General features: G+C 37.4%; 1 protein-coding gene across 2 annotated transcripts in view; it reads right to left on the bottom strand.

Annotated features, from left to right (window-relative positions):
- AGPS (alkylglycerone phosphate synthase) overlaps positions 1 to 24,019 on the bottom strand; it is a 151,598-nt gene that overhangs the window by 109,194 nt on the left and 18,385 nt on the right. For both annotated transcript variants that reach the window (XR_011967704.1, XM_072612420.1), the window contains exons 2-3: positions 8,585 to 8,674; positions 387 to 477 (exon numbers count right to left, since the gene is read on the bottom strand). Coding sequence is in view for 1 of the 2 variants with exons in the window: in XM_072612420.1 (XP_072468521.1) it covers positions 387 to 477; positions 8,585 to 8,674 (181 nt within the window). In the remaining variant the exon portion in view is untranslated. The remainder of the gene's footprint in view (positions 1 to 386; positions 478 to 8,584; positions 8,675 to 24,019) is intronic.

The raw sequence follows: 24,019 nt of genomic DNA, 5'->3' as shown, positions 1-24,019 counted from the left end.
TATTTAATCATCCTTTCAAATTTAACCTAGATCATGGTCTACCTAATAGACAGACCACAGCCACAATGCACAGTAGACAGAGCCTTGGTCTAGAATTCCAGACACCTGATGTGTCGTCGTCCCCTCCACTCCACTTACTAGCTAGCTGTGGGTTACTCAGCCCTCATTTCCAAAATGAAGGTATCTTCCAGCTAGAACATTCTATGATTCTACAGTTAGCCTAGAACAGCCAATATATTTTTAATAGACTTAAAGAAAAACTAAAATGTATATGTAATAAACTTTAAATAACTAAAAAGTTTATTTAAAAGACAGTAAAGTGAGATCAAAAAGAATCAAAATATTTACTTGGTTCAAAAAAAAATTGCAACTGGTTATTTACTTACTTTAGAGGTAGTTCTGTGGTCCGCATTTACTCCAAGGGCATTTTGTAAAAATTCTCTAAGTGCTGGCAAAACCATGCCACTAAGAGGGTACCTGAAATACAGGGGAGGCAAAATTACATTCTCAACATCTCTTAGAAAGATTTTAACATACTTCAAAAAAATGGCTTCATTTAAAAACAAACTACCAATGCAAAGGGTAAAGAAAATAAATAAGATGTGAAAGTCAACATTACTGGAATCTGTGATTTTTTAGGAACTCTTTCGACCAACAAAGATTAGCAATAGTTATGAAGCTCACAGGTTTACAGAGTTGCTGGGGCACGAGAGATCATAATTTGCCTAAGACACAATAGGAATATAAAAAAGTAGAATGTGAATCCACATCGTCTTGACCCCACTATGCTGTGCTTCCTTGCTGTAATAGTAAGAAGAACAGTACATAAACACCTAAATTGAGAGAGAACTTTTTCAGCTGGAGAGGAAAAGGGAAGAGGGAATCATGAAAGCTTCCCGGAAGAGGTAACAAGTTATTTAGGCCTTGGAAAAAAAGAATGTATTCAAGAAAGGAAAACATTCCAGCAATGCTTCAATGGATGAAAAAATGAGAATGCCAGATGGAACGGGGCTGTAAGTCAAGTTTGGCAGGATAGAGAGTACATGAAAGGAGTGGGAAATAATACCAAAGAAGTAGGGTGAATAATTGTGAAAGGCATTAAATGCCAGGAAGATTTATATTCAGCTGTAGAAGCAATAAAAAATTTAGGACTCCTGACGCTTTGGGGAAGCATCTATTTATTACAAAGCTCATTTTTGCAGAAGTGCAAAGGGTGAGTTGGAAAGCAAAAAGAGACATTGGGTAGAGTTAACTGACCAGATGATATTAAGGAACTCATCTAGGATGGTATAGTACGAATGGGGAAGAAAAGATGAATTGGAGATATTACAGAGAAAAAAGAGACAAGTTGTGTGGTAGCCTAGTGACTGTAGCACTAGGCCTGGAGTCAGGAATATCTAGATCCAAATCCTGACTCAGACACTTACTAGCTGTGTGACCCTACGAGAGTCTCTCCACCTCTCTGCCTCTGTTTTCTTATCTGTAAAACAAGGAAGCTAGATTCAGTGGCTTATGGCCCCTCTTACCCCTGTGTGAAAGAGAGAGAGGAAACAGGAAAAGAAAACATATTTGAAGTCTAAGTAATTAGGAGAGTGATGATACCATCAACAGAACTATGGAAACTGGGAAGAAGACTTTGTTCTTGCTGCTGCAGTAGTTTTAGGCACAGCGAGTTAGTGGTGATGAAATATCCAGGCAGAAATGTTCAGCCAAAAACTCGGGAAGGAATAGGAACTAGATGAATGAATTTAGAAGTCACCTGCAAAGAGGTGATAACTGAAGCTATGGGAACGGATGGCATTCCCAAGGGAATAAAGAGTTAGGGGAAAAATAAGAAGGAAAGGGAGAAGGAAAAGGAGAGGGAGATTCTAGAAAGATTTTCACTTTAAATAGTTCAAATTTAAAGGGTAAGCTTCAATTATCTAGAAAATTCACTTATATTCATTTATTCATTAAATTACTTATTATTTATTAAATGTTTACTATGTGCTGGACACTGTATTAAATACAAATGAAAAGATGCTAGACAGTCTGTACCCTCGAGAAGCTTCCATTCCAATAGGGAAAAACAACAAATAAAGGAGAGGTGGGAGGTAGGAAGAAGGGTATGTGCAATGGCATAATTGGTAATATCTAGCCAGTGCTGTGGAAGCTTGGAACCAAGCAAGATAAAGCTAAATCTGGCCTACCAAACACCAGAGTTATTCCAGAGATGTAGTCCAATTTTCTAATAGAGAAGGAGTAGATGTGATGGTTCTATAGACGATATAGCTGGAAACATCCTGAAAGTATAGTGGAGGCATACAACCAAGCAAGTTAAAGCCAAAAAATAATAATAATAACAATAGCTTGCACTTGGATAATAATAAAAATAATATATTACAATGTACTACACTGAATTGTTAAGCTATATATTAAGTTATACTATAATATTTCATTATATATACTATATATGATAATAACAGCAAGCATTTTAAGGCTTACAAAGCACTTTTACACACATACACATATACACAGATAGTTCTCACTTTATGTAAGTGAACCATTCCATAGACCTCTATGGAAAGCAATTTTTATATAATGCAAATTTGCCCCTAGATGTGGGGGAGGAAGGCAAACAAGAAGGGGGCCTGTACATGGTTCAAGGAAAGGTGGCAGGGATAGAGAAGTGAGAGTAGGAGAAGGAACACAATGCAGACAGACTCAAGACAGAGACATGGAGTCAGACACACAGGCTGAGGAGGGCAAAGGGCTCCTCTCTCAGTGTCAGAGGTCACAAACCAAGCCTCCATCTGGTGCCAGCAGTGATGGTAGTCTCTCAGCATCCATTCTTCTGCTTTCATTTGGAAGGGTTGAATTTTTTTTAGGGGGGGAGGAGGCAGAGGACCACAGAGATCACTGAGCCAAGGAGGGGAAGGGGAAGGGAGAAGAAGAGAGAGAAGGGAGGAGAATACCTTACCTTACCATATAGTAAAATTAACGTAGGTGTTTTTTGGAACATGGATTTCTTTCAAAATTCTTTATGTAAAGCTGAATTTTTATAGTGTGAATTTACATAAAGCAAAAACTCTATGTGTGTACACATTAAAAAAGTTTTATTTCATCTTCACAAGAACCCTGGGAGACAGGTACTACTATTTTTACCACTTTACAAATAAGGAAACCAAGACAGAGGTTAAGTGACTTCCCCAAAGTCATGTACATAGCTAATAAGTTTCTAAGTTAAAATTTGAACAAGGGTCCTGACTCCAAGTCCACTATAACAGAAGTGTTCCAGGACTAGAATTTGGTGAGGAGGGGAGAGGGGAGCTTTCACTATACTATTTAAAACTGCCAATACAGTTTTGTTTATCGTAATGGATGATCTATAACTGAGGTTTTCCCATCCAGAGGATCATGACCTTAGAGAAGATCATAAAGATTTCCACAGTCAGTCCCTAAGTCAGTTTCTGCCATCATGTCTTCCACTCTGTAGTTTGAAGATATTCATTCTTATGGTGGTGACCAAGGGTCCACCACCCAACCAATCAGTAACTAATACTCTTATCAACCAATAAACACCAGATTTATCATATACCTTCACCAGAAATAGTGAGAACTAAGGAAGGTCAAAGGTTGGTTCTTGTCAAGAAAAGGCTAAATATTCTTGAACTACAACAGACTCCTGTTATTGATTACATATGAAATTTCCTCTTTTGGACCTCACAAAGAACATATTCTCTACTTCCTACCAGCTGCACTCCTTGGACTTGGACTCTACCACTTGGACTTCTAGGAAACCTCTTCCCCACTAAACTTGTAAGATTGCAAAGGCATTTTGATGTTTGTACTTCAAGATCCTAGATACCCTCTGCCCCTCTGATTGGAGGATGATACAATGAACTCTTCCCAAAGTCTCTATTTGAACAGGCAAAGCTTCATTTGTCACCAGCTGCACTTCTTGGACTAGACCCCACCATGCCCTCTGCCAGGCACCTTCTCTCCCCACCTCCACTCCCCACTTTTCAGATTTCTTTTGTGTGTTGTCTTTATTAGATTATCAGATCCTTGAAGGAAGGGATTGTCTCTTTTTTTTTCTTACTTTATCTCCAACACTTAGTAAAGTTCATGGCACATAACAGAAACTTAATAAATGTTGACTGAATGACTGAAATACTCCATTACAGAAGTAATTATCTTTTGGCAGGCATGTCTCCTTGCTTTATGTATTACTTAATATTAATACAGAAAAGAACTGTTGAACAAAATTATCAAGAAATGTTGTTTGATCTTAACGTATATTTATGAGAGATGCCGAGTGATGAACAAGAGCCTTTGAAGCTGCATTTTACTCTACCCAGTCAAGTGTTTACTTGTAAACAACAAATAATTAAACAGGGGGTCATGGCATTTCTCTATATGTCAAATTGTGCAACTGAAGATGTATATACCATTATAGAAATAGCCTATAAAAGCCTGAATGAACCTTTTCTAAACTTTTAAGTGTTTAAGTGATGTTTTTTAACATCATCACTTGTGTCACCACCAAAACCAAAAATTCTCCCTCTTAACAAAAAAGCAGTCAAGAAAAACAGATCAAAAGCTTGGCCATGTCTGAAAAGACATTCATAATTCTGTTCCTATAATATTACCATCTCTCTGAAGCATGCTAGAAACACTCTTGACACTAAAAAGGTATTAAGGAAAATTTAATAAAGCAGAGTTCAGAGGAACTGAACACTTTGGCCAAAGCAGGCCCCCCACCCTCTTTTCAGGAGGGAGCCCTGAGGACAGAAGAGAGATGAGGTATACACTGTTAGCTCAAGATCCCTCCACCAGGAGATGGATTGGTCCATTCTCCATTAGGTCACCATCTTTTCTACATGCCCATTATTTAACCCCCCCTTAGTGTGATTCCCCCTCCCAAACATGCTTTAACATAGGACCCATGATCAGAAAATGGAGGGATAATTTTATGCAGGGTGTGTCTGCTTATATGCATGAGGTTCATTAAGGAAGCAGAGTGAAGAAAAGTCTTCTCCAGGTAACCCTAAGTCATTTTTCTTGGCTAGTTCCAGCTAGCTGTAGATTTGGTTCCTTTATTAATAACTGTAATTTTCTGGAGGCCACTGTCCTTTGATTGGTTGAGTCCAGCAGTCTGCTGGCCTTATTATCTAACTTATTTTCAATGACTTCATCAACTAACAATAACTCACTGTGGAAACTTAACTTTTGCTGTCTCTCACACTGTATCATCAATCTATTTAGTTCTTTAATCATGATTAAATATTGATATGACCAAAATTCTGAAGACTTTCCTTGTTGTTTTCCTTTACTGTGGACATCATGTAAATTGTTCTTCTAGTTATCAGTTGACAGGATATTAAGTTTCAAGGGAGAGAGACCTCAACTGTCATGTAATTCAACTTTTAATTTTGTAGATGTAACCAGACAGGTTACATGACTTGTCTAAGATCATATAGGAGGTATGGCAGAGTTGGGAATTTAAAAAAAATCTTCAAAATTTCTCTAGATATTTCATAATCATCATTTCGTATATCACTACATTCATGTACCACAAATGGTTTATCCATTTTCCTCCATCAACATTGCATTTTCCTTTCTCATGTTTTTATCAATGTTATTCTCAGTATATCCAAAGATCACAGTCAAACAAAAGAGATATTTCCCTGCATAAAGAGAGGCTCTTGAGATACTCATGTGAAGAAAAAATTGTGCCAGTAGCCTCAGAGGATTACAGGGACTACTCAATATTCAAAACTTTTTACTCAGCAATACACACTGGAAAAACCAAGGGGATAAAGAATGCATTTTGTCCAGATCATGGCATCCAATCAATCAATCAAACAAATAACACGCATTAAATATCTACCATATGCTGAAAATACAAAGACAAAAATGAAAAAGGTGCTTATACTATATGGAGGGAAAAAAACATATATATGCCCATATATGGTATGTGAGTATAAGTGTGTGTGTAAATACACATATACAAGAGATAAAGATATAGATATATCTCCCATCACCCTATTTATGTTAGACATGCATTGTAGACGGATAATAAACTGAGCCCAAAAGTGAATATGGAAAATTGGCTGAATTTCATTTGAAGAATTATGCAGTGCATTTAATGACACCAAAATGTTCCCTGGCACCAAACTCCATATTTTTAAAATAGTATATATTATCTAGATGTAAGAATGTGTGTACATATATACCACACACACACACACACACACACGTATACAGTAATGAATCATTTAAGTCACAGTCACTAAAGAACCAAAATTTATATGTAACCCAGTAGCATAATGGAAAGATATAAACAAACTGCAGACTATTAAGGCAAAAATTCAAAAGCAAGATGACACAAAAGACATCATTAATAAAAACTGAATACAAATGGAGGCAGGTCAAGCATATAGCTATAATAGAGTTAAGAGAAACATCTGGTGGTGCAGTAGATTGAGCACTGGCCCTAGAGACAGGAAGACCTAAATTTGGCCTCAGACACTTACTAGCTGTGTAATCCTGGGTATCACTTCACCTGCTTGTCTTAGTTTCCTCAACTGTAAAATGGAGATAATAATCACACCTACCTTCCAGCCTTATTCTGAAGATTAAATGAGATATTTCTACAGTACTTAGCACTGTCTGGCATATAGCAGGAGCTTAATGAATGCTTTAAAAAAATTAAAAAAGGGAGAGAGAAGGTCCAAGAACTATACTGGTAAATATTAAAAGAACTAAAGGAAAAACTTCAGAATCTTGGGTCAATCCTATAGAATACATATGTAAATACATATACAAAAATTAAACAGAATAAGGAAGCATAGATAAGTTGTGATCTATAGCAATACAGAGTTGATGAGATTATATAGCCATTTAAACTACACAAATGTTAAATTTTACCCAACCACACATCTTTCATTGGTCCCTACAAACATTACTATAATGCTATGGATAGATGTTGGGGCAGGTAGGTGGCTCAGTAGAGCGCTGGGCCTACAGTCAGAAAGACTCATTTTTCTATTTTCAAATATGGCCTCTGACACTTACCAGCTGTGTGACTCTGGGCTAATCACTTAACCTTGTTTACCTCAGTTTACTCCTCTGTAAAATGAGCTGGATTAGGAAATGGCAAACCACTCTAGTATCTTTACCAAGAAAACCCCAAATGGGATCATGAAGAGTTGGTCACAACTGAAATAACTGAACAACATTGAAAATAGATATATGTTCATCCCTCACACACATCCATTTCTATTGCCTAGGCCTATGGAGTTTACACTCAGTCAATAAAATATCCCATGGAGTACTAGTCCACCAAGTCTCTAAAATGCCTCATTTGCAACCAAGTTCTCCAGTTAATCATGATATTTTTTTTCAGCTTCCAGCATTTTTCATATTACCATATATGTACTTTATCTGAGTTGGTTTTTTCCCTGTAATTTCCCATTTTAACTCAATTTTAGGTAGATCAATTACTGCCTTTGCTATTTTTCCTTAAGCATGCAACCAAATTCCCTGATTTTGCAATCTCAATTTTTTTGTTTAAAAACTATTCCACTTTTTAGTGCCAATATCTTGGTAACATTTTGGTCTATTCTATTCCAAATGGTTCCTCAGTTCACACATATTGTATAACCTTTGCCCTTTCAAAAGCCACATAAAAAATCCAGTACTTCATACATAATACTTTCTCTCTAAAGAAATTTAGGATTTAAAAGTTTCTGAAAGAACTCTTTGCCAGAGATGAAGAAAATCCTATCATACACAGTATTATATACTTCCTATCTTCTTATGGCTAATAATAATGAACACTGTTGTCTCATTAAGTTACAATCAAATATAAATTATCCTTTGGAATTTTTCACAAAAAACCTGTATACCCTGTTTTAGAGGCAAGCATTCTCTTAGTACAGGTTTACTGTCAAGACTAAGTAAAGGACCCACAAATCTTACAACAGTTAACAAGAAATTTTACTTTGCTCTTACACATAGCAAAGATGCAAGAAGAACAATTCTGCTGCTCCTGATGAAGCCTCCCTGTCTCCATAAGGAAACCCAGACAGTCAGTAGCGTGAGGTATGGTAACTCAAGTCAGGGGGCCTCGACACTACATGAATGGGATTTTTTATGCCCCTTACAGGACTAGGAAATTGTGTCAAGGGAAGCAAAGACCAATCAGGTCCCAAGATCAGCTCTGCTGTGTTTTAGGGAAGCTAATTCCTACTACAGAGAAATAGGGAAAAACTGGCCACACTACAATTTAGAAACCTTGCAAAAACCAAATGTTATATGCAGCATATGGCTAAATCTTCAGACTTATCTTTCTTCATAATTTCCCAGTAAAACATAAGTTCTTTGAGGGCAGGGACTATTATTTTTATTTTTGTCTTTGTATCCCTAAGGTCTAACAGTGCAGTGTACATTGTAGATAGTAAATAAATACTTTTGAAATTGAATAATTATTTCATCCAAAAACACATACAAATATTATTTAGATTACCAACACTCAAAATATCCAGGCCATTTTAGTACACAAATATATACGCCATTTAAAAAAATAAATGAATTTTACCTTTTTCCAGTCAATTCAACTTGGCCCTTCTTATTAAAGAAGAACTTGGAATCATTATATCCCCATCCATTCCACTTCATAAGTCCTTGCCTAATTGAGAAAAGGAAAATATATAAATGAGATCCCAGTTAAACAGTCCCGACATGAACAAAAGCCTTGACAATTTTCATAAGCATGTAAAGACATGGAGTGTCTTTATAGTTACTAAGAAAAACATTAATTTACTGGAAAGGCTGATATAAAGTGAAGTGAGCAGAACCAGAACATTATATTCAGTAACAGCAATACGGCAACGATGATCAACTGTAAAAGACTTAGCTACTCTGATCAAGACAATGATCCAAGACAGTTCCAAAGGACTCATGATGAAAAATGCTCTTCACCTCTAGACAGAGAATAGATGAATTCCGAGTACAGACTAAAGCATACTTTTTTTGCTTTATCTTTCTTGGGCCTTTTTGTTTGTTTGTTTGCAATATGGCTAATATGGAAATATGTTTTGCATGACTTCACAAATCAATGTGTATGACTTTACATGTATAATCAAAATGCATGCCCTCTCAAGGGATGGGAGATAAGAAATGAATATGGAATTCAAAATTTTTAAAAATAAATGTTAAAATGTTTTTACATGTAATTGATAAATATATAATGAAATAAAAATATTTTTAAATGAAAAATGTTGGTAATATGAAATATACATCAGAGAATACCTTATTAGCAATATTTGTAAATTATTTTGCCTTTAATAATTTACTTCAAATTGAGATTAAGATACTCTTATTTTCTTATTGATAATATTTACAAATAATTGGTTTTGTCCTGTAACTGTGTAAGTCATGTTTCTATGTCTATGAACTTCAGAGTTTAGACAGCTTGTGATGGGTTAACTTTAAAATTCCAGCATTCTTGCCTCAAGGAATTTAACTTACCTTGGAAAGTGTGTTCAAACACAGAGGGAGTTAGGGCCTAATATCTTTACGCGCCCCCCAGCCCCCAGCTATTCCCCAAAGATGTCTGGTTTGCTGTCAGAAGTCTGGGCCACTATTTCATACTGAATTCAAAGAGCATTTATTAGTCTCATGAGAGAAGGGGGAGGGGGTGTCACTGCTAGCCCCCATTAGCAAACTTCCAACCAATCATGTTGTTTCCTGTATCTCATCGCTGTAAACAGCAACCTTTAATTCCACGTCACCTTTCCTGTTTTGTTCTTTGTTCCATACTCCCCAAACCCTATATAAGAGGAATTGTCCTCACACTCAGCATCTTTGGCATTAAAGGAGGCAATCCACTGACCCATTTCTTGACAGGTAGCATGCCCCTGCTAATAAATGTTATCTTGATCAAAGATCTGTTTCAGTTTATCCTTTTGCTAAAATTCAATCACGATAATCGCAACAAGTGGCACTCAGAAAACTAAGTATAGGACTTACAGTTGAAAGGAGATTTTTAGAGATCATTCAGTCCAAAGTTGGCAAACTATGGCCCCAAGGCCAAATCCAGCATTTTATCTGTTTTCTACTGGGCTTGATCTTGTACTAACCACCTTCTTTTACTGATGAGGAACCTGAAACCTAGGAAGATAAACCTAGATGCCCAAGATACTCAGCAGATACTCAACTGTAGGTAATATTATTAATGCTTTCCTTAACAGACACAGGGATTTTACCCTATGTAGTAAAGATCTTCAAATTCTCCTTATTCAATTATTCAAAAAGTATTTAAAGTGCCTAATTTGTGTCTGCTCTATGCTAGGACCATTAGGAAACAAAAACAAAAGTAAACATTCTTGCACCCTTCGGTAGCTTATAATCCAAATGAGAGAGGTGGAGGGTACATAAATAAGCATAAACAAAATAGATAAAACATAATTTTGAGGAAAAGCACCAGCCAGCTGTTGGGGGTAGGAAATAGGAAATAAGGAAAGGTTTCATGTAGAAGAGTGATTGAAAGGTGCCTTAAAGTAAACTAGAGATCTATAGGAGAGATCCTAAGAGGAGTGAAAAGAGAACATATTTTAAATATGGAGGAAAGCCAGAGCAAAGATATGAAATACTGCATCTCAAGAACAGTAAGGGAGGAGGCACGTTGCACCAGGCTTTACTTGCCAATTAAGAGGTTATATTTTATCTAGAGGGGCAGGTAGGTGGAGCAGTGGATATAGAGAGCTAGATTGAGAGTCAGGAAGACTCATCCATCTTCCTGAATTCAAATCTGGTCTCTGATACTTACTAACTGTGTGACCCTGGGCAAGTCACTTAACCCTCACCTATAAAATGAGCTGGAGAAATGACAAGGAAATGGCAAACCACTCCAGTATCTTTGCCAAGAAAATCCCAAATTAGGTCACTAAAAGTGGAGCACGAATGAAACAAATGAACAACAACAATTTGATCTAGCAGAACTAGGGAGCCATTGGAGTTTACTGTGCTGAGGAAAGACAAAGTCAGAACTGACCTTTGGTAGCACTGTGAAAGGACAGACAGAGCAGAGACTTGAGGAAGAAAGAAAATATAAAGACACTGGGGAGATTAAAAACAAGCCTACTATTATTATCCCTGGCTCTCGTTAAATACAAAGGTTTAGCAGCAGCAGCGATGTGGTTACGAGGTAAAGAAATCTTTGGCCATGGAAACCCATAAAACAAAGAGAAAAACAATAAACCAACCAACCAACAGTTTGTTTTATTAGTGACTACCAGACACTTCAAAGAAAGGGAGGTGAAGAAAAGGTGGTACACATTTAAACCAAAAACCAAGGTCAAATTCTTAGGATTTATGGTAGGTTTTTTATTTGGGTTTTTTTTTACACACAACATAAAAGTTTAATAGTCAAATGAAATATAAAAGAATACAACCTTTCGTACACATTAGGAAGATTCTTTGTGTGCCAAAGAGCATTATAGAATTACTATGTTTTTCTATTAGAGAAATTTCCTATAGGTAAGAGGGACCTTAGGAATCATTCTAACCCAATACTTTCTTTTTAAAAATTTTTATGTATATTTGCTTTTACATCATCTTAATTTCCAAGTACATCCATCCTTTCTCTCATACCTAGCAAGCCATCCTTTGTAGGAAAGAAAAAAAGGAGTTCAACAAAATCAACCATCAACTTCAATTGACAATATAAACATTATTCCACACCCATACTCTCCCCCTGCATCCTTTAGCAAAGAGGGAGGTGAATTTTCTTATCTCTACTCAGGAGCCAAGGCTGATCATCTTAATTATACATTATCCAGTTTCTTTTTTGTGGTTTACTTTTGCATTGCAACTATTATATGTTTTCCAGGTTCTGTTTATTTCACTCTGCATTAATATGAATGTCTTCCCATACTTCCATGTGTTTGTCAATGAATCTATCCTTACAGTGATATCCTGTTATATTCATGTACTACAATTTGCTTGCCATTCTCCAATTGCTTCCAATTCTGTTATTACAAAAAAACAAACAAACAAAAAAAATGTGTTGCAATATATTTGTACCTCCGAGGAGAATATGTCTAACAGTGGAATTTCTAGGTCAGAGGATGCGTGTTTGAGCAATTTTTTTAAAATCATAATTTTCTAACTGCTTTGGAGAATCCAAACCTGTCATTTCACCAGTAACAAAACTGAGGCCCACAGGCTAATTTGTCCAATGCCACATTGCTAAATGGTAATTAAACCTCCTGCCCAGTTTCAATGCGATGTTCTTCCCATTACACCAGCCTGCTAACCTAAAGGGAATCTGATTATAATCTGACCAACTAAAACTCTCAATGTTTAATTATATCTCCTTAAAATCTTACTAAAATGGTTCAGAACTCTTTAGTATACCTATCATCTTATTTGATCTTCTATACTTGACTTTCAAAAGAAAACGGTAAATAGTTATTTAAACATGGTAGATCAGAAAATAGACCAACACCACTCAGGTTCTAGTTTTCAAGTGACACCAACTACTCTACTACACTGTGAAAATGCAGGGTTACTGTACAACAAAAGAATATGATGACAATAAATGGCAACATATGGACACAAGGTGGCAGTATCCTCTCATCACAATGCAATACCAATTACAGTCTTCATTTCTTTTATCCAATGATAACGAATTCTTTACTGTAAGATTTAACAAAGATAATTGTATTACAGAACACAATATTCTTTTCTTTTACCCTCAAAACATAAATTATTGCTTATTATCATAATAGCCCTGTTAACAGGCTTATCCTTAGAATGTTTCTTGGACTATTTATTTATACTTCCAATTGACTTTGTTAGTCTCTGGATATTTGTGTTTTGTCACAAATTAAGTTATACTTTAATCTACTATTGATATTTCCAAAGAATAAAGTGCAAGACAGCTAGATCCTATTTGGGGTTTTCTTGGCAAAAATACTGAAGTGGTTTGTCATTTCCTTCTCCTTTAGAGAAGAGGAAATTCAGGAAAAGAGAATTAAGTTACTTGCCCAGGGTCACACAGCTAGTTAAATATCGAAGGCTATATTTGAACTCAGATCTTCCTGACTCCAGGCTTAGCACTCTATCCACTGTGCCACACCTACCTGCCCCATATAAATATAAGTTATCATTATTATTAATGAAGTTGGATACCTTCACTGGATCATCAGAAAAAAAAGATTTGTAAAAATTTAGCTTGATACCATGTTAAACTGAAATAAATCTACTAAGGCTAGTGAATAATGATTATGTAAAGTAACACATTAAGATTAATTTTAAAAATATGACAATATTGGGACATTTAAATGAAGAATCTGAAAGACTCGATCTCACCAAATAAGAGAAAAAAAATTAATTAGACTGTCATAGCTAATCAAAATGAGATTTTTTTTAAAAAGTCTGACTAATGAGAATTTCCATAATTCTGATAAATGAAAAGTAAATAAGCCTTCAGCAATGTAATTTCAATTTGTACTTGGTTCAGCTCCAGTAAAATGTTTTATCATTTCTTTCATAAATGAACAATAACATTAAAAATTATGTGAGTACTGTTACTCTTGATTTGCAAAAAAGAAATATAAACTTATACTCAAGCACCTGGAAGCTAGTTCTAATTGTCTCTAACCACTCCATAGCAATTTAAACTAAATCAAGTCAATATATTGCATAGTATGCCAAAATTTTTAAGAAAGTAACCTTTCAAATTAGGAAAATTTTTATGACTTAAAAGAGCTGAACTACTCAAAAGAGAACATGGAGGGAAATGAATCAAAGAAATTAAAATTTCTTCTCAAGAAAAAGTAAATTAAAGATTATTTTCAACTATACCAAGGTAATTATTAATTTGCTGTTCTCCCTATATACTAGAAAATAAATATAAGCAAATAGGTTTTTAAATTGTAAGAATATACACATATACACATGTGCAAACATGTACATACATATATGCAGATTTTTCTGATTGCTGAGATTATCCTGAGATATCTTTCAGAATCAATAGCTATCCCATCTCTCCATTAATAAGAGTTGAATGTTAAACCAGTTGACTTTTCAAGATATATAAAAGTCTTACCAGCCCAATAACATTATAGCTTTAAAAACACTTAAAGAGTTCTGGCTTCCTCGAAATGTTTCTTCTAAAAGAAACTTCAAGATAAGCAATTTGTACATGTGGCTTCACCTTTATTCCCTCAAATTATTTCTAAAATCTTTTCAACAGAAAGGTACTTGTGGGAAGAAAAATAAAATAAGTTTCTGAGAATAGAACTAAATCAAACAGCATGCAAGAAAATGTTTGGAAAGACTTCAATAAAACATGAAGAGTTTTGTAATTAGTCAGTTCATCTCTCCATGATCTTTGAATTCCAAAGATTCAAAGACAAAAGTGCAGAGTAATTAGATTCCAAGTTTTTAAATACATTTTATAGACTACAATACAAACAACACTTTTAGAACTAGCTTTTGAAAATTATTTTTGAATGCTGTCAATTTTCAGGTGATTAGTAAAGGGATACTTTTGGCGTGCTCTGCCTCTGATCCAGCTTGTTCCACTCCTGATTTAACTTCTTCCATCTTCGACAGTATGTGAGAAAAAAAAACCGGTCTATGTTTAGAAAAATGTAAACTCAGGAGAGGAGCCAAGATGGTGGAGTAGAAAGATACACATTTGCTAGCTCATAACCCACAACCCATAAAATACCTCTAAAGAAGAACTCCCAACAAATTCTGGAGCAGCAGAAGCCACAGAACAATGGAGTGGTGGAGATTTCTGTTCCAGAGAGACCTGAAAAACTGACACAAAAGGTCCGTGGTGCACCAGACCCAGAACAGAGCCCAGCCCTGCCTCGGCTGCACGGCACCAAGAGGAGCCGATCCAAGCGGGCTTCAGGGACAGAATCTCCAGCGGCCACACAGGTCCCTCCACCCACAGGCGCCAAAGGTCAGTGAGAGAGTCTTTTTGGATCACTGAGAGGGGAGTGGGGTGTCCCCATAACTCAGGCCCCTCGGGAGGCAGCAGCAGAGGCGGCAGCAGAGGCAGCAGCAGACCAGGGCTCCCAAAGCAGGCAAGAGCTCAGATCCATTGTTGAAGGTCTCAGAGTAAACCCCCTGAGGGAACTGAGTCCCGTGTGGCGGCCCTGCCCCGACATGAGCACCTGAACTTAATCTCACACTGAATAGCAGCCCCACCCCAACCCAAAGCCCTGAGGCTGGGAAGCAGCATTTGAATCTCAGACCCCAAAAGCTGGCTGGGCAGATCTGGAGGCCAGGTGGGTGTGGAGAGGACACTCAGAAGTCAAGTCACTGGCTGGGAAAATGCCGAGAAAAGGGGGGAAAAATAAGACCATAGAAGGTTACTTTCTTGGTGAACAGATATCTCCTCCTATCCTTTCAGGATGAGGAAGAACAATGCTTACCATCAGGGAAAGACATAGAAATCAAGGCTTCTGTATCCCAAACATCCAAAATAAATATACCATGGGCTCAGGCCATGGAAGAGCTCAAAAAGGATTTTGAAAACCAAATAAGACAGGTGGAGGAAAAACTGGGAAGAGAAATGAGAGAAATGCAAGAAAAGCATGAAAAGCAGGTCAACACCTTGCTAAAGAAGACCCAAAAAAATGCTGAAGAAAATAACACCTTGAAAAATAGGCTAACTCAATTGGCAAAAGAGGTTCAAAAAGCCAATGAGGAGAAGAATGCTTTAAAAAGCAGAATTAGCCCAATAGAAAAGGAGGTTCAAAAGCTCACTGAAGAAAATAGTTCTTTCAAAATTAGAATGGAACAGATGGAGGCTAATGACTTTATGAGAAACCAAGAAATCACAAAACAAAACCAAAAGAATGAAAAAATGGAAGATAATGTGAAATATCTCATTAGAAAAACAACTGACCTGGAAAATAGATCCAGGAGAGACAATTTTAAAATTATGGGACTACCTGAAGGCCATGATCAAAAAAAGAGCCTAGACATCATCTTTCATGAAATTATCAAGGAAAAGCTGCCCTGATATTTTAGAACCAGAGGGCAAAATAAGTATTCAAGGAATCCACTAATCACCTCCTAAAAGAGACCCAAAAAGAGAAACTCCTAGGAACATTGTGGCCAAATTCCAGAGTTCCCAGGTCAAGGAGAAAATATTGCAAGCAGCTAGAAAGAAACAATTCAAGTATTGTGGAAATACAATCAGGATAACACAAGATCTAGCAGCTTCTACATTAAGGGATTGTAGGGTGTGGAATATGATATTCCAGAAGTCAAAGGAACTAAGACTAAAACCAAGAATCACCTACCCAGCAAAACTGAGTATAATACTTCAGGGGAAAAAATGGTCTTTCAATGAAATCAAGGACTTTCAAGCATTCTTGATGAAAAAACCAGAGCTGAAAAGAAAATTTGACCTTCAAACACAAGAATCAAGAGAAGCATGAAAGGGTAAACAGCAAAGAGAAAGCATAAGGGACTTATTAAAGTTGAATGAGCTATCTACATTTCTACATGGAAAGACAATATTTGTAACTCTTGAAACTTTTCAGTATCTGGGTAGTTGGTGGGATGACACACACACACACACACACACACACACACACACAGAGACAACACAGGGTGAATTGAATAAGATGGGATCATATCTTAAAAAAATGAAATTAAGGGGTGAGAGAGAAATATATTGGGAGGAGAAAGGGAGAAATGGAATGGGGCAAATTATCTCTCATAAAAGAGGTAAGCGAAAGACTTTTTAGTGGAAGGTAAAAGAAGGGAGGTGAGAGAAAAACATGAAGTTTACTCTCATCACATTTGACTAAAGGAAGGAATAAAATGCACACTCATTTTGGTATGAAAACCTATCTTACAATACAGGAAAGTGAGGGACAAGGAATAAGCAGGGTGGGGGAGATGATGGAAGGGAGGGCAGTGGGAGGAGGGAGCAATTTGAAGTCAACATTGTTGGGGAGGGATAGGATCAAAAGAGAGAATAGAAGCAATGGGGGGGCAGGATAGGATGGAGGGAAATATAGTTAATCTTACACAACATGACTATTATGGAAGTCATTTGCAAAACTACACAGGTATGGCCTATATTGAATTGCCTGCCTTCCAAAGGGAATGGGTGGGGAGGGAGGGATGGGGAGAAGATGGAACTCAAAGTTGTAGAAACAACTGTTGAGTATTGTTCTAGCAAGTAGGAAATAGAAATACAGGTAATGGGATATAGAAAGTTATCTGGCCCTACAGGACAAAAGAGAAGATGGGGACAAGGGAAGGGAGGGACAATAGAAGAGAGGGCAGATTGGTGATAGGGGCAATTAGAATGCTTGGTGTTTTGGGGTGGGGGGAGGGGACAAATGGGGAGAAAATTTGGAACCCAAAATTTTGTGAGAATGAATGTTAAAAGTTAAATAAATAAATTTTAAAAAAAGAAAAATGTAAACTCAAAAATAAATAACATGGGGAAAGGGTTTAAATATCTTGTCTCAATCTGGATATAATTTTTCATTTTAATAACAAGTTTATGAAGATTATACAAATACAGTTTCAATAGTACTGATAAACAGAATGAAGAGATTTTCACATGGTAGAATTAAGAAGGTTTGTTTTCCATACATATTTCCCCAAAAGGAGTGCTTCTATGTAAATGTAACACTGAACGCCAGGAGTCCAAAAACATGTAACTTCTTTTGTTTTACCAAAATGCTAATGGTTTCTTCTTTTAAGATTTTGCCTGATTCTCATAAACTGGGAAAGTTAAACTTTCTTTAAATTTTAGCAACTCACAGCTCCACACCAAAAATAATAACTTTTTTAAAAGTCAATTCGCAATTGTCTAAAATTTTAATTTGAAATGTAATATGACATTAATCAGTGAATAAATAAATTTACTGAGCACCTACTGTGCCAGATATTGTGCTAGGTTCTAGCAACAGAGGAAAAAAAAGAAAAAATCCCTAGTCTTAAGGAGCTTACATTTTAATAAACATAACTTTATGATCCAACCAAGTCATACATTGTATACTTTTATGCAAAGAGGCAAGAGGAAAAAAACATATCCGAAGGAGGAATTCAATGTGGCACCTCAAACTGTCTAATAAAATTTTTTATTAATACAATTTAACATAAAAACCTCACAACTACAGTTTCACATTTTGCTATCAAATAATTATTGTTAATTTCTGGCCAGTATAGTAAGCTTTGCCTGTTTGGTCACATCAAAGTTATGTATCCTTAGCAAAATCATTAGCTTTCCTTGTAAAAATTAATGACCATAAGCTCTATCTAAAATGCTTAATGTATAATAACTTTTTCAAACTCAAAGCATCTATGATCTTATCAATGTGGACATTCCCTCTAATAATACACTCAAAGTCCACGCATGAATACCCATCCCATCAACTTTTTATTCATATCCTCCCATTAATCTGCCACAGACCTGCTAAAATACCTGCTGAATTTAGCAATCTGTGAAAATTTGTTAATTTCTGGGACAATTTTTCATAGTATTGTCTTTTTGTAAATTAGATGGTCTCATCTATATCTTTCCTAACTTAAAAATTAATACTGCTATAAATATATGAAGCATTTTACATATATTTATTATTAATTATTTATTACTATAATATATAATACAATAATCACATATTTTACAATACTATCAGAAATTTAAAAGATGTGGTTCTTGTAAATGTTTCAAAAGCTTTTTATAAAATTTTACATTTCTAAAATTAACATATTGTAATGCCACAAAAGTTTTACATTATATTTTTAAAGTTCCAGAAAAAAATCACCACAGGGTAGTTTTCGTTACTTGGATTTCTCACCAAGCTTTCCTTAAAATTTTTCCTACCTCTTGCTGCTTTAAGAAGTGATACTGCTCATAATTTTCATCCACTCATAAGATTTTACAAATGAGCTTATATTTATTTGTTGCCTTTGGCTGTCACATCTCTCAATTAAGCAAGTAGATGGTCAGTCAGTCGGGCAGTCAGTCAACAGGCATTAATTAAGAACTTACCATGTATCAAATATAGTTGCTAATTCAGGAAATATAAAGAAAGGCAAACATAGTTCCTGTCCTCAAGAAGTTTACAATCTAAGGTAAACTGAGTAACTCAAGTGTTTTCTTTCTTCCAACTATTTTGAATGAATGAAGAACTTACTAAATGCAAAGCACTGTGCTAAGTCTTGGGGATAAATAGAAAAATTGGACAGTCCCTACCTATTCTCTAGAAGCTCACATCCTAATGGGGCAGACAACACACATGGAAGGTTTCACCTGCAAATCAGATGAGAAAGGATCGAGGTCTTTAGGGTATGACAAAATTTCTCCTCCATAACACCATTATTTAATGTCTCCCCGTAATTTTTGGGTGTGGGGTCCCGGAGTGTCACCATCAAGGTCTACGGGAAAATGGCTGTCTTGGTGGTGGTGCTGGTGCTGGTGCTGATTCGACTTGTCTGGCAAATGTTGCCTCCAGTTAGCATCTCTCTCAAATTCAAGGTGCCTTCCTCTTTCAGCTAGGTCAGTTTGCCTGCTCTGTGTGGGGCAACTGATTGGGAGATGGTAAGGATGCTAGCTTTTCCAAATGATGGCTGCAAACATTGGGTTGGAAGCAATAACGGATGGACTGGGTACTGCCACTCCCAGGACTTCTTTGATTGTATTTGTGTTGGTGACAGCTAGTCAGCAGTTGTTGCTGGTGGTGAGGAGGAAGATGGGCCCCATCACCACGATGATTTCTCCCTTCAATTGTGGCTGTGGAGGGGCTGGGCTAGAAGCAGTTCTGATGGTTTGAGGGGCACTGCTATTCCCAAGGCTCTTGAGGTCAGGATCCTAGGCTATGAAGAAGATGGTCAAGGTGGTAATGGTTTGACTTGACTGTCACATACTGCCTCTGACCTTTTACATGGGGTGATTTCTTTGTTTACATTACCTAAACTTGTGCATGGAATGGGATAACCAATGTCAATGTTGCTGCATCCCTCTATTCCTCTCCTACCCAATCCCACCTTTTCTGCATCAACAACCTGATAACTTATTCAAACAAGTCAGACTAGAGTTATTTTAATCAGATACTTTTATCTTTGTCACATTTTTGTGCTTTTCCAATTCTCTTTAACTGCCATGACTTCTCTCTGTTGCTTATTTTCAACTCATCATATATTTATTTATATTACTTATTTGTGCACAGTTGTTTACATGTTGTCTCCCCCTCTGAGTTCTTTGAAAGAAGAAGTCTGCTGCCTTTCTTTGTAACCTCAGTGCTCAGCATGGTGCCCGACACATAGGAGATGCATAACACTTACTGAGTGACTGAAAGTCCTTGCTCTCAGATAGCTCACAGTCTAACTGGTAAGACAACACTTGGAGGAGAGTTCAGCTACAGAGCAAATGGAAAAGCCTTAAGATCTTCAGGGTGCAATGGCAAGATCCAGGTGGACAATGTATTCACTAGCAGGTGAGATGTATGTGCATGGCAGGGATAAAGGGTTGTATACTGGCAGGGCAAATGGTAAGGTGCTGCTGGGTGTAATAGCAAGGCAGATGGTAAGGTTTTAGGAACCTTCAGGTGTAGTGGTAGATGTTTTGCCATTTTTCCCCCATTCAGGAAGAACTGTAGTTGGTGGTTAGTTGTTGATTACATTACTGCAAGTAGCCACCTCACTCTGGCAAAAGAGGAGAGAAACTGGAGGGGTTTGAGGGGAATGTGAAAGGGGGCTGAAGTGCAGCAGGACTCTGGGTTTCCTCCTGTAGGAGTGTGGATAGGTCATCACCCACTCAGAAGGGAGAAAAAAGAAAGGAGCAATGGCAAGAAAGATGGGAGAGGAAGGGCTCCTCATGGCTATTACTCTAGCTAGGTATACCAGATTTGATCTAGGACTAGGCAGATGGGCAGGCACAGGGGCCAGGGCAAAAAGGGAAATACTTCACCAGTTACTTTGGGAGGTGTAGAAGCAAAAAACAGGAAGAAATAAATTGCTTCATCTTCACACTGGTGTGTAACACTGCAAAGTACTGCATGGATGTTGACACAGTAGGCTACCCTTTGGAGTGCTATAGCTGGGCAAGGTACTATAAGAACAAAATCCAGGATATTTTCTTTTCTTCTTTTTTTTAATCTCATTTTTTAAAATTTATTTAACTTTTCAACATTCATTTCCACAAAATTTTGGGTTCCAAATTTTCTCCCCATTTGTCCCCTCCCCCCACCCCAAAACACCAAGCATTCTAATTGCCCCTATCACCAATCTGCCCTCTCTTCTATTGTCCCTCCCTTCCCTTGTCCCCATCTTCTCTTTTGTCCTGTAGGGCCAGATAACTTTCTATATCCCATTACCTGTATTTCTATTTCCTACTTGCTAGAACAATACTCAACAGTTGTTCCTACAACTTTGAGTTCCATCTTCTCCCCATCCCTCCCTCCCCACCCATTCCCTTTGGGAGAGCAGGCAATTCAATATAGGCCATACCTGTGTAGTTTTGCAAATGACTTCCATAATAGTCATGTTGTGTAAGACTAACTATAATTCCCTCCATCCTATCCTGCCCCCCATTGCTTCTATTCTCTCTTTTGAACTTGTCCCTCCTCAAGAGTGTTGACTTCAATTTGCTCCCTCCTCCCTTCCATCATCCCCCCAACCCTGCTTATCCTCTTCCCCCCACTTTCCTGTATTGTAAGATAGGTTTTCATACCAAAATGAGTGTGCATTTTATTCCTTCCTTTAGTCAAATGTGATGAGAGTAAACTTCATGTTTTTTTCTCTCACCTCCCCTTCTTTTCCCTCCACTGAAAAGTCTTTTACTTGCCTCTTTTCTGAGAGATAATTTGCCCCATTCCATTTCTCCCTTTCTCTTCCCAATATATTTCTCTCTCACCCCTTAATTTCATTTTTTTAAGATATGATCCCATCTTATTCAATTCACCCTGTGTTGTCTCTGTGTGTGTGTGTGTGTGTGTGTGTGTGTGTCATCCCACCAACTACCCAGATACTGAAAAGTTTCAAGAGTTACAAATATTGTCTTTCCATGTAGAAATGTAGATAGCTCATTCAACTTTAATAAGTCCCTTATGCTTTCTCTTTGCTGTTTACCCTTTCATGCTTCTCTTGATTCTTGTGTTTGAAGGTCAAATTTTCTTTTCAGCTCTGGTTTTTTCATCAAGAATGCTTGAAAGTCCTTGATTTCATTGAAAGACCATTTTTTCCCCTGAAGTATTATACTCAGTTTTGCTGGGTAGGTGATTCTTGGTTTTAGTCTTAGTTCCTTTGACTTCTGGAATATCATATTCCACACCCTACAATCCCTTAATGTAGAAGCTGCTAGATCTTGTGTTATCCTGATTGTATTTCCACAATACTTGAATTGTTTCTTTCTAGCTGCTTGCAATATTTTCTCCTTGACCTGGGAACTCTGGAATTTGGCCACAATGTTCCTAGGAGTTTCTCTTTTTGGGTCTCTTTTAGGAGGTGATTAGTGGATTCCTTCAATATTTATTTTGCCCCCTAGTTCTAGAATGTCAGGGCAGTTTTCCTTGATAACTTTATGAAAGATGATGTCTAGGCTCTTTTTTTGATCATGGCTTTCAGGTAGTCCCATAATTTTTAATTGTCTCTCCTGGATCTATTTTCCAGGTCAGTTGTTTTTCCAATGAGATATTTCACATTATCTTCCATTTTTTTCATTCTTTTAGTTTTGTTTTGTGATTTCTTGGTTTCTCATAAAGTCATTAGCCTCCATCTGTTCCATTCTAATTTTGAAAGAACTATTTTCTTCAGTGAGATTTTGAACCTCCTTTTCCATTTGGCTAATTCTGCTTTTTAAAGCATTCTTCTCCTCATTGGCTTTTTTAATTTCTTTTGCCAATTGAGTTAGCCTATTTTTCAAGGTGTTATTTTCTTCAGCATTTTTTTGGGTCTCCTTTAGCAAGGTGTTGACCTGCTTTTCATGCTTTTCTTGCATCTCTCTCATTTCTCTTCCCAGTTTTTCCTCCACCTGTCTTATTTGGTTTTCAAAATCCTTTCTGAGCTCTTCCATGGCTTGAGACCATTGAATATTTATTTTGGATGTTTGGGATACAGAAGCCTTGACTTTTATGTCTTTCCCTGATGGTAAGCATTGTTCTTCCTCATCCTGAAAGGATAGGAGGAGATATCTGTTCACCAAGAAAGTAACCTTCTATGGTCTTATTTTTTTTCCCTTTTTTGGTCATTTTCCCAACCAGTTACTTGACTTTTGGGTCCTTTGTCAAGAGCAGGGAATACTCTGGGGACGTGTAAGATATCAGTTCCTTCAAGGTGGCACAATCAAGCGTGTACTGGTCTGGGAGTAGGGAAGGAGTTTTGTGCCCAAAATCTTAGCAGCGTTTCCTCTCCACAGGCTCCTGACCTCCAGTTCCGCCAAGCTAGCACTGGGGGGAGGGGAGAGTGGGATTCAGTCAAGCTGTGGGGGCAGGGCCACCATTCAGTGCAAGAGAAATACCAGCTCCCTCAGTGCCCCCAGGGGTTTTTACGATCCAGCAATGGTCTCAGGCTGCTGTAGGGGCTACCTTGAGATCTGCTGCCACCTGCCTGATGTGGCCTCTGCGGGCTGCTGCCTGAGGCCGGAGCTATGGGAAGGCCCTCTCCCTTCCTGGCCAGCTGAAAAGACCCTATCACTGATCTTTGGTGCCTGTGGGTTGAGGGATCTGAGGACCAGCTCCTGCAACTGGAGATTCCGCCCCCCCCCCCCCCCCCCCCGAGGTGTCCTCCTCCCTGAGTCTCATCAAGAGGTGCTGTACCACCAAGGCTGGGCTAGGCTCCAAGCTCGGCTCTGCCTCCAGTGCAACCCACCTTTCCCATGGGCCTTTCAGGTCACCCTGGGCTGGAAATTTCCTCTACTCTGTTGTTCTCCACGTCTGCTGTTCCAAAATTTGTTGAGAGTCCCTCTCTACAGGTATTTTATGGGCTGTGTGGGGAAAGCCTGCATTTTTTTGTCTTTCTACTCTGCCATCTTCCTCAT

The sequence above is a fragment of the Notamacropus eugenii genome, chromosome 5 (genome assembly GCF_028372415.1).
Source record: "Notamacropus eugenii isolate mMacEug1 chromosome 5, mMacEug1.pri_v2, whole genome shotgun sequence".
Lineage (NCBI taxonomy): Eukaryota > Metazoa > Chordata > Mammalia > Diprotodontia > Macropodidae > Notamacropus > Notamacropus eugenii.
The sequence above is the reverse complement of the archived record's forward strand: the minus strand, read 5'-3'. Positions and strand labels throughout refer to the sequence as shown.